The sequence below is a fragment of the Nanorana parkeri genome, unplaced genomic scaffold, assembly GCF_000935625.1.
Source record: "Nanorana parkeri isolate BGI_ZX_2015 unplaced genomic scaffold, ASM93562v1 scaffold133, whole genome shotgun sequence".
Taxonomy (NCBI): domain Eukaryota; kingdom Metazoa; phylum Chordata; class Amphibia; order Anura; family Dicroglossidae; genus Nanorana; species Nanorana parkeri.
Window position 1 is genome coordinate 2056942 of NW_017306401.1, and position 12113 is coordinate 2069054.

At 42.2% G+C, this 12113-nt stretch overlaps 1 protein-coding gene across 1 annotated transcript in view; it reads left to right on the top strand.

Annotated features, from left to right (window-relative positions):
• CERK (ceramide kinase) overlaps positions 1 to 12113 on the top strand; it is a 70364-nt gene that overhangs the window by 8263 nt on the left and 49988 nt on the right. The window contains exon 2 of the mRNA XM_018553895.1: positions 10831 to 10893. Coding sequence (XP_018409397.1) covers positions 10831 to 10893 — 63 coding nt within the window. The remainder of the gene's footprint in view (positions 1 to 10830; positions 10894 to 12113) is intronic.

Sequence of the window (12113 nt, forward strand, 5' to 3'; positions counted from 1 at the left end):
GCTCCCTTGCCGTCATTTTTAAAACAATGGTTTTACCAAATGTGAAATGAAGGAACATCTCTAACAGGGACATAATTGCAATAAGTATTTGATAGGCGTTCTATGTTTTCCCTAGTCTACTAAATAGACCTAGTCTACTACCATTGAGCTGTCTACTGACAGCTCAATGGGCTCTAATCCTCCCCACTGCATCCAACATGAAAATAAACATTTAAAAAGGTGCCGCTTCGGTTTTGGCCTATTGCTCTGGACTGCCTTAATGCAAAGTATGTTAATGCATATGTGGTAACATGCAGTAGCAAGGTATGAAGTGGCCAAAAATCTATGTCTAGAATGCTAATGTCACAACTAGTCACTAAATGGTTAATGCTACTCTCAGGGGAACTGAAATAACAGAAATAACAGACTCCTACAAGACCCCCCTGATGGGCTTAATTTCTGTGTCTGTCCTGCCAGTACTCGGGAATAAAGAGCCGTGACAACAAAGTGCCGTGGATCAATATTGAAAGGTTTTTCCAAACAGTCAACTTTTTATATATGCATACAAACAAAGAGACAAAGTTCCGACCAATCAGTCGTAAGACATGTACACAGACATGACATATAGAGCACACACAGCACTCATGATGGTCTCATGACTAGTTTTAAGACAAAGATAATACTGTATAAGTATTCCTTAAGAATATGTAGTAAAGGAAGTCTAAGTACGTCACAAGCAACAACCAAGCATTGTTCTGTTAGGACACATGCTGAGCAGTAGATAATGCAAAGCATAACATTCATTATGTGCATTAAGGCAAAACTCTTATTATACACAATTCCTCTCATCCCCCACCCCACTCTGCAAAGGTAAAATGCTAATTTTTTTCCCATATGGTACCAGGTAGGGATGCAACGATATTGGTGCCGATACTGGGCGTCATTCGCACTCGTGAAAATGACCCAATACGTAGTGCCGATAGCGGCGCTGTAAACAGGCACTGCAGTTTACAGGAAGGCTGCCAGCAAGCAGGGGGACCTTTGGCTGCCTTCCTGTGAACCGAGGTGCTTGTTTATAGCACTAGACGCATGTCTCCTTCTTCCTGAAACCACTCCACCCGCCCGCAAGACCATTTTGGACCCCTGGTGAGACCCCGCACAGGCCCCCTGAGACATCAGGCCTGCACCCCAGAGCAGCACAGAGTATATAGCTTCATATTATTCTGCATTGATGTATAATGCATTGCTGGGATATGTAGTCCTCTATAGCCTGTTGCCATTCGGCATTGCTGTATAATGTATTGCTGTAATTTGTTGCAACCGTTCGGCATTGCGGTCATCGGAAGCCCGCCCCTCAGGGGGCGCGGCTTGCGATCATCGCAAGTACGATCTGCCTGTCCAAGATAGGCAGATCGTACGTTTTTTTTAAAGTACCTTACAACCATTGCAAGACAAAAGTCTTGCGATGGTTGTAAGGTGTGTGCCCAGCATAAGGCACAGGCTATATCCCTGATGTCTAGGAGGACCAGGAAGTGGAGAAACTCTAATTAAAAGGGAAAAAGAATAACTAATGTAATGAATGATTTCATATCCGCATGCAGAACTGTATGCTGATGTGATTTTTTTTTTTTTATTTAATTTTTTGTGAAAGGTGGTCCAAGACTAATGTATCACCTAAGTGTGCTGTAGACCTTTGTCACAAAACCGAGATGTGGACCTTGCTTGTTTGTGCATTGACTTGCAAGTGGAATGTCAGGAGTAGCTGGTGTTCTTGGAGGAACTTCCTCATGGGAGTTTAGGCTTAGGTGCTGTCTATCCCCAGGTCACTCAGCAGGTACCTGCGGACATGGAGGAGGGTTGGTGCCAGGTATCAAGGACTTGGAGCATGAGAGAGGCCCAAGGCACTGGACAGCTGGAGGCAGGAGTGAGACTGCAAGTGCATAGTAAAACATCTTCCGCCAAACGCGGAAAACAAACTCCAGCAAACGTGCATGAAAGGGAGTATAGTGACACACTGCTTAGTCAGTGGCTTGTCCCATTCGAGTTTAAATAGCAGAAACTGTCACATGAAACGGCCACGACACTCTGGGTAAAATTCTGAAGTGGCTGCGGTAATTAGAGCCAGCGTTGACACTGGAATGCTGAATGTAAATAACTGCGGCAAACATTACGATGAAAGTCAATGTTGACCTGTGTGGTATATCTATCTTTTTGTTTTTCTTTTCTCTGGTTTAGGTTTGCCGTACAATGTTAATAATCATTCATTTTGGAAATTTTTTAACTATGGTATTCTCTAGAGATATGTCTCCTATCTATCTATCTATCTATCTATCTATCTATCTATCTGATGATTTGTTTTTTTTTTTTCAATCTAACCTCTGTACTTCCTATGAACCTGTATTGATTGGTCTGATTGATGGTATGTCAGTTGTCTAATTTCTTTTCAAGTATTCTGTTAAATCAGCCAACTGCATAGTAAAATTCTACTAAAATGTCCCCTGTGTCATATGAACATAAAAGGTGTTGGAGATCCTAGAAAATCGATATCCCAGAGCTAAATTAATGACAAACATATATGGCGGCAAAAAGGTTGTGAATTCTTATGGATGTTGTTGGATTATTCCTACGGGATAAAATATCGTTCTAATACCCAGTAGGAGTCTTACATAATCTATAACATATACTAAGAGGCACATTTACTACACAATTTCAATATTTTCACATAAAAATGTGTGTGAATATTCATTTCAATTATCCAGTCGTGCAAATAAAAAAGTAAGCAGTGATTTTCCTTTCAAATGATTGGATAATTGAAGTGAAGTGATTTGTGAAATCCTTTAATCGGCCTCAATATATTACCATACCCTTGCCATATTGTTATTGTGCAAGTGGTTTAAATAGTCAAGGTCATTTATAGACATTTTTAGATTAACCACCTCCGGAGCATATTATTTTTCTTCCTCAAAAGTCCAAAATCTGCATTTTTGGCTAGAAAATTGCTTAAAAATTCTAGAGCTGCAACAGTTAATCGATTTAGTCGATTAAAATCGACGATTGAAAACGTTATATAATCGGCCAACTAATTGATTATGAAAATAATCGTTAGCTACAGCCCTAAAAAATTCTCTCTCACTCTCACACACACAGCTCTGGGCAGGTTACAGGTACTGTTTTTGGAGACATAATTTTAACAGCTCTCAACCTGGAAATGCTCAGAACGCTTTAATGTTCACACTGCAGAGGACTTCGCACAAATGTTCCTCTATGACCTTCCGCTCTCCATCATGAGAGGATGAGATGAACAAACTGGGAACCAATGGAGGGTGACTGGGTGGCCCTACAGCCACCCAGATCACCTTTACATTAAAGTCAATGATATTTTGAAGAAAGGGTTGTAAGTATTTATTTCAGTCACTTCCATCTAATATTTAATTCAGGTGTGGGTTTAACTATTTCTACGCCCAGTTTTAGTTTTCTGTTGATTTGCAGTATGGCCTGGTCAGAAGAGATTTCTGAGTACTATGTAGAAGAAGTGTTTAGAGCTGCAGCTAACGATTATTTTCAAAATCGATTAATAAACTTCATAAGAGTGGAAGAGTTGTAAAAGTATTTATAAAGCTTATCCAGGCCGGTAGCTTGCAGATTTCAGTCACACTAGCGCACACACGTACAGTTTTCAGAGAGGAGGCATAGTACTCTGGGATGACCACTACAGATCTGCAGGAATCTATTGTATTTGTTACAATCTATTTTCAATGTTTTGCCGTAAGAAAAACACTGAACAAGCATGACATCAGTGGGAATCCAGAAATAATCTATCCTGTTTCAAGTTGGCTTAAGAGCTTGTTATTTTCCTCTAAAACTGGAACACTGTTTTGTAAATATCTTCTATAGAAGTAGTCTGGGCACAGACAGATTGCGTCCAGGGAAAATCACCTATCCCGAAATGAAGGTAATTGTTGCATGTACGATTGCAAGCGGACTGCCGCTGACGGATGCGGCTGCTGAGCCGGTTTAAGTTGACAGGATGACAGCGGCCGCATCTGTAATGTATCTGTACGGACACACCTGGGATTCCTGCCTGCAAGAATCCATGGCCGCAGCCTAAAGCCCAGTGTGAATGGGGACTAAGCCAAGTAAATATAAATAATTCTAGATGGGTACACAGACCATAATAGAAACAAAATCAAGTGTCAGCCCTGGGTTTAAGGACAATACAAAATGCTGACTCCAGGCACATTTAAAAAAAAAAAAAAAGTTATGTATTCCTTTAAAAGAAATGTATTTTGAACTAGTGGAACTGAATTTGTCTGGACATTACCCTACTTAAATTCCCTGTACTGTGTGGCAGGGAGGATCAGGCTCGGCTGTAGTGCATATGTGCTCACAAAAGGAGAACAGGTGAGCTGAATTGAGCAGAAAGATGACCTCATCAATGACCTGATGAAGGGACCCTGCGTGGTCCCGAAACGTTGCATTATGCGATGTGTGACGTTTAGTCCAAATAAATGGACTTTAAAAAAATTTCATTTACAGAGTGCTGGTGATTTCTATTGTTCATTGACTATTGTGCACGGCGCCATCCATGATTGTCACTGCAAGCACCACTATTTTCACTTGGACCGGAAGCGCTGTAAGGAGTGCAGGGGGACCTACTGTTTTCTGCACTCATCAATGACCTGACACTTTTTTATCGTTCTGTGAGTAGGCTGGAGTGTGTTCCAAAATATGCTTCTTCTGCAGTATAGGTCAAGTTCCTGGGATTATAATACATCTTAAGAGTTCTTTATTCTTCTTCTTCTTATTTTAATAATTTACTATTATAATATCTTTATCTGCAAACAGTGGTCCAGATCACAAAACTTCCTTGAAAAGGCCCAATATTTAGGCTAGGGCGATCGGGGACCAAATCTGAATGCTTGTTTCAGGACTTTATCGTATATCCACAAAATATTGCAAGATGTCTTGAGACAATTCCGAGGGTCAATCAAAATGTAATGCCTCCATGTCTGTAATTTGAGATCTATTACAGTGACTGAATGTTCATGTACCATGTTATAGAGGTGTCCTTACCCCACTAATGCTTTTCTTTTTCAGATTGAGTGATTAGAACCATGGATCTGCAGCTAAAATCCATGGTTTTAATCACTCAGGTCCGCTTCACGCCGCAAACTGTTTTCCATAGTGATCGGGCTCCGGAACGTACTGTATCGCACTCCGGCCGGCTCCCTGGGGGGTGGGGGGTGTTAGGTGTGTCGGTGCACCCCCTTGCTGCCCATAGTGTGATTGCCCGACTGCGTGGCACATTAGTGCCTGTGTTACGGTTTTTGCAGATCACACTGAACCGGAATGCAGGCACTAATGTGCCACGCGTGCGGGGGGCGTGGCTGCGATGCCGTTGACTTCAATGCACCGCCACACCTCCTCCCGCCTCTGAACGCAGGGAGCTGACCGGAGTGCGTTCTAGAGCCCGACTGCTCTACAACGCACTGTTTGTGGTGTGAACCGGCCCTCATTCTGAAAAAGAAAAGAATTAGTTGGGGTAAGGACACCTCTATAACATGGTACATGAACATGCAGTCACTGATGCAGTCACTGTAATATATCTCAAATTAGACATGGAGGCATTACTTTTTGACCTTGTGTATTTTTGGGTCAAGAGCTTGTACATTTCACAAGGCACCATAACCCATCTGCATAATTCTCATATCCGTACTGAAAACTGTTTTAATTCCGTCAGCATGGGTAGTAGGTATGCTTAGAACTACAATGTAAAAGAGCCTCTGTCTGTGGCAAAGGTAAAATGTGTGTAAGTAGCAACATATGGTAAAACAATTATTTAATGTTTAATTGGAAGGTTAAACACAAGTTCCTTTTGTCAGCCCCCAGTTCTTTATTAAGCTTTTTATAAATGATGGTGAATTTGGTCGTTCCCCATCTGAAGAGGTTCTGTCTGGGTAATTATTCTTCCAAGTCGCTTGAGTATAGCACAGCAGAGTTGCCAGGTAGACAGATATATCCTATCGTTTGAAGCAGCTAAATATACACAAAGAGGGAGGAACTGACTCATTAACTATATCTGTCTCTAGAGGATTGTATTGTTATGCAGTGGTCATGCATTATGTTAATGATTAATGAATAATTTACAGCACAAACAGTGATAAATATCACCTAGTGATAGCAATTAAAGCTTTAAAGGTAAATTCCATATTTAGAATAAAAAATAATAAATGTAGACATGTTCATAAAAAAAGTGTACATTTATTATATTTTGGCATTGGAGTAAAACATTGCAATTGGGATCATTGGTTGTCTGTTCAGTAACAGGTATTGGGGTGGGAGGGAGGAAGTGTTAATGGACAAGGGGCGGTGGCTATTTGTGGAAGAAGTAGACTGGGTGGGGGGTGTTGGCTGATGAGATGAGATTACTGTTCACACTAGCCCGTCAAAATGCCATCTGCCAAAATGCTAAATTTTTCCAAACTGGATTGGAGGCTTGTGTAAAACAAAAATGTTACCAGCACTCCAAGATGGTTGTCATTCTAAACCTGATGAAGGGATGGCCTGCGAGTCCCCAAAAGTACTTGCACTGATGACATGCTGAGACATCAATGGACTGATTTCACCTATCTTGGAGTGCTGGTGACATTTTTGTTTTACTTTGAAGTAGGGATGTCCCGATACCGATGCTAGCATCGGAATCGGGCCCGATACAGGGCATTTTGACAAGTACTTGTCAAAATGCCCCGATACAAAGCGCCGAAGCTTGCGCTATGTTTTTTTTTTTACTTTACCTTCCGTGGTGGGCAGGTCTGTGCGTAGGAGCGTTGCGTCACTGCTGTGGGCGGAGCTCCAGCTGGGGTCCTAATGATGGGGAATGGGAGACCGTGGGGGGTGGTATGCTGACTTTATGTAAAATGTATAGCTGGTGGTATTCTGCATAACTGTATAATAATTATACAGGAACGCAGAATACCACCAGCTATACAGGACTACTAATTCCAGCGCCGGCGGTAATACCAGGGACGCAGTGGTCGCGATTGCGACCGGGCCCTGGCATTCCGCCTGTTGGGGGAGGGGGGCAGAGAGGAAGAAGCGGTCCCCCCCCACCCCGAGATAGTGCCGCTCCTTCCCCACCTTTCTGCCACCCGCAGCATGTACGGGCGGCGGGGCTGGAGAGGCTGTCACTTTTTGTATTCCTTACCACGTCGCGCCGAGCGTCGCGTCACTGCTGCTCCGGTGGGCGACGCTCCAGGCAGGACCCCACTTGGAGTGCCGCCCACCGGAGCAGCATTAACGCGACTCCTCTCCAGCTCAGTGCCAACGACGTCCTCACTTGTGAGAAAAATCGTGAGGCACCGTGATCGAGGCAACAGCTTAGTTTTTTGTGTGATCTACTGCTGCAGTGCATTCTATATGTAGTACATGTACAGTACATATAGAATGCACTGCAGCAATAGATTTACAATTCTGCACCGCTAACATGAATGGGTGAAATGATCCGTAATACAACTACATGTTACGTACTATTATGTACTATGGATCATGATTTAACCTATTCATGTTAGCAGGGGATAATTGTAACTTTATTACTGCAGTGTACGGGACATGTGTGCTGTATATGTACTATGGATTATGATTTAACCCATTCATGTTAGCAGGGCAGAATTGAGAGCGCCTCCAACAAGCTGAGCACCGAGACGCGATCCGAGACTACAAGAGGCACCTCATGAGGCACAGGGATCGGAGTGAAACTGTGAGTGAGTTAAGCTGGGACAGAGCTGGCTGTAAATCTATTGCTACAGTGTACTGGAAGTGTGTACTGTATATGTAGTACATAGATACAGCACACACCTCCACTACACACCAGCAATAGAGTTACAATTCTCCCCTGCTAACATGAATAGGTTAAATCATGATCCATAGTACGTAACATGTAGTTGCATTATGGATCATTTAAAGTCACCTGCCCCTTTAAAAAAAAGTATCGGTAATTGGTATCGGCAAGTACATGCGGGGAAGAAGTACTTGTATTTGGTCCTGAAAAAATGGTATCGGGACATCCCTACTTTGAAGTCTTTTCATGGTGCCATCCATGGTTACTTCTAGCACCCACCTGGCTTCAGCGGGTTGAAGTATACCGGTAAGGAGTGCAGTAAGACAATATATAAATCATTGTGTAAAACGAAGGCGCAAATGCATTGAACGGGATCAGGTCTATGTGTAATTCTGAGTAGATGAATTTGTAGGCTCAAGGTGCCCATACACTGTTTGAAGTTCAGCCATTTTTTTGAGGAACCAGACGAAATTTGCACAGCGTGTGCCGGTGTCGGCAACCTTTCGATCAGCTTCTCTCTGTCTGAAAATCATCATGCGATCAGAGCTGGCAGCCAGTGAGGTGCCCGCTCTGTTCGAGTATTTTGACGGGCTGGCGGCACCTGTCAGAATACAATGTAAACAGCAGGATTCCTCGATCGACACGCTGTTAGTGTTGATGGAGGAATCGGGTCTATTTTTATTTGTTCAGCCTGCAGTTTAAACAATAAAATAGATGAGTGTATGGCAGCTTAACTGTATGAGTATTCACTTCTCCATATCTCAACAGGCATTACTTTTTGATACCCCCTTATATATTTAGCTTGTGTATTGATGGAAATATCTGCTGACAGAAAACTGATTTCATACAGATGCTTACTCTAACCTTGTGCAGAGTACAATGTATAAAGAAAATCCGAATTCGTGTTTCATATATTAATATGACAGCTTAGTAATTAGACTAAGTCCAATAATAAGTAACTGAGCAGTGTTACAAGAATATGCAGTGCTCTGGGTGACATGTCAAAGTATTTCCCCGAAATAAAGAGACCATCTAATTCATGTGATCTTTAGACTACTCCCATTTTCAGAGTCCGCACTTAATGAAGTGACTTTGCCTTCAAGATTAAAGTGGCTTTCTTAACAGAATTCTTCCTTACCCCAAAGCTATGACCCCTAAGAGATCTTGCTTTTTCTAAATACCTTGCCTTGCATAAAGTTCAATGTATTGGATAGTTTGTTTTTTGTACGCAGTGGTTAATGGAACATACTTGGCAGGCCATCTGCCTAACAGGTTGACCTCGCCAACTTCTCATTTACAGAGAGCAAACTAGAATGTACATATTCCTGAGAATAAAGACAAGGACAGTAACTGATGTGGGCAGACTGCTCAGGCTTTTATGATGGTCAGGGGTTCAAATATTGACAAACCCCCCCATATCCTGGAACAAGCCACGTGTGTTGCTGAGCTTTGCTGTCATTAGTTCTAGTGTTTACTTTCAGTGATTCCGTGAAGCAGAGATTGCAAATAACTATGCAAAGACCCATTCTTCAAGCCGTGATGTATGTTTGTAGGCTAACTAAATGCTGTGCAGCTGAAAAACATATCCACTCTCGGTTTAAGTGTATTCCAGAAAGATCCCTTTTAGAGTCCAGCTGAAAGAATAGTTTTATGTGATTTCTTTAAAGCAGTCTTGTTGTTTGAACAGAGCTATTAATACAAGTATTTGGGCACACAGCCTTTTGTTTTTTATGGTACGCTGCGGCTTACATTTTGGACAGAGGTGAAGCCAGCACCTCATTAGAACACATGCTTAAAATGACAGTGTGTGCTTCGTATATTGGCTTTCCACTGTTAGGCTGGCCAAACACTGCTCTATTTTGCTCGTTCAGCTGTCGGAATACTCGAACAGAGCCGGCGGTTCGTTGGTACGGATCGTGAGAAAGATTTTCTGGCCGGCTCCTTCGATCAGCTGATCAAGGGATGCTGACCGAAAGGGTGCAGGCAGCACCACACACTGTGCAAATTTTAAACTGTCCGAAATTCGCACGGTGTGTGGGCACCCTTAATCAGGAATTACCTCCCTTGCCAAGCTACAGTTTAACTGGCCCTGCCGGCCGGTTTAGGCAATGTTTTGGCTGACAGGCACTTCAGGTTACTTTATATGTATGTTTGTTGATTGCACCCTAATACTGATCATACTAAGTTAATGAAAGTGTATGTTTGGCCGAGTCTAATATTTCAGTTCTTTCTAGTCTATGGGCTGACTGTATGTGCGATATCGCGCGACACCATTAAAGTCTATGGCAGCAAATCGCGGCAAATCCGCAGAAAAAAGGGTCATGTAGGAGCCACAAGCTACAGCGACGAGCTACAAGCGATATTGAGCGATATTGAGCGACGAGATGTGAACAGCTACATTGAAATGTATTGGTGAAGCTACATAGAGCGATATCGCGTGGGAATATGAGCGATATCGCTGCACAAATCGCGCGATAAATCGCTCAATGTGAACGGGGCCTAAAACTGGCATTCTATAGCCCTTGGAATTAAATTGTTTATAACCCTTCGCCATTTTCTGCTTTTGTTGTTTCCATTATCCTACATTGGCCATCAAAGAACTCATGCTGATGGGTGATTTATGGCACTTGCAAACATCAGGCAATGTTTGTCTGATATGTCCATTTCAAGCTTGATTTGGAGAATGTTTGAATATCTGTAGGAGCCAAGTCTCCAGTTTAAAGCCTTAGTTGCCCGTAGCAACCAGTCTAGTTCCAGATGTAATTTTTCCATTGCAGAGTAAACATAATGGAATAATCTGGTTACACCAAGGGACAAGGTCCAGATGCTATAATTGTGGTTCCAGTACCTATTAATTACTGCTGAGGTTATGTCCCAGAATATAGAATTCTGGCAGATTATTCTCAAAGTTTAAACCCCTTTACTTACCTGCTTATTTCTTCATGTTTATTTATTATTTATTTTGACTCTCTGTATAACATGTTTAATACATTATTTTTTTTCCCCCCCGCAAGGCATGTGCTTGACACAAGCATTTCATAGAGCAAGAGGCAGCTTGACTCACCGGTTACCTTCAGGTATGATACTTTCTTTGTCATGATGAATGGTCTGCCTTAGCGCAGTACACATTGTGGTGCTGCAACAGGCCATAGAAGTGTGAATGGGTCCTTGCCACTGCCCAGGTCTCATATGCCTCCCCGAGAGGTTGCTGGAAGGTGTCTAGGACAGCTGGGGGGATTTTTTATTTTTTTTACATATTTGCTCTCAGTGTAGCAATGTAAGTTTTCTTTGACTCTCTAGCCCAGGGGTGGCAAGCTCGGGCCCTCCAGCTGTGGTGAAACAGCCTCAAGGGACTTGTAGTTCCACAACAGCTGGAGGGCCGGAGTTTGCCACCCCTGCTCTAGCCCATCTTCCTGTGCAAAGACCTTCTGTTGATCTTTTGTGATGGTCCAAAAACTGAAATATTAAACATTTAGTATTATTTGACAATATCACAGCATGTTTGACACCCCGAAGTCCAGGTTGTCCAATAAACCCTTGTAGACAGAATGGGAAACATTTATATTTCGGTATTTCTAAATGTTTTAGTAAATGACCCTTAATGGTCAGTGTTCTAAGTAACTCTAACAAACAAGCTCCTTGAACAATCGATGTCTGGGTATGATGACATCTGAAGGAAGAATCCTTTGTGTTTGGTATACCGTTTACTCTGGCTTGAGAAGTCTCGTCACTGAGACAGGATGAAAAATCTCCCAACGGAAGCATAGACAGCAGTTACAACCTGACACACAATCTAACCCTTCTGATCCTTCCTAAAGCTGAGCTCTGGGAAGAAAAACTTTCATTTATATATACAGTATTCCTCAGTAGTAACAAAGGACGTTTATTCCGTCATGCAGCGCTGTACTGAAATAAATTTTATACCGTTTTTTTGGGGACAGATAGAGCTTTCTTTTGGTGGTATTTAATCACCACTGGGGTTTTTTTTTGTTTTTTTTATATAACAAAAAAAGTACTGAATATTAAAAAAAAAAATGGTTTTCCCTTTATTATTTTAGAAAACAAACAATTATTTTGACCCAACTTTTTTGGTAAAATATAAAAGGCCGGGTCACGTCGGGTAAATAGACACCAAACATGTCAAACGTTAAAATTGCGCGCGCCCGCGAAATCGAACAAAAAATAGCATAGCCAAAATTTGCCATAGGCGACGCCTTAAAAGATTTTACCGCTGATCAGTTTAGTGTTATCAGTGATTGATTGCCCTAGAATTATTGCTCTCACTGCGGTGTAATGG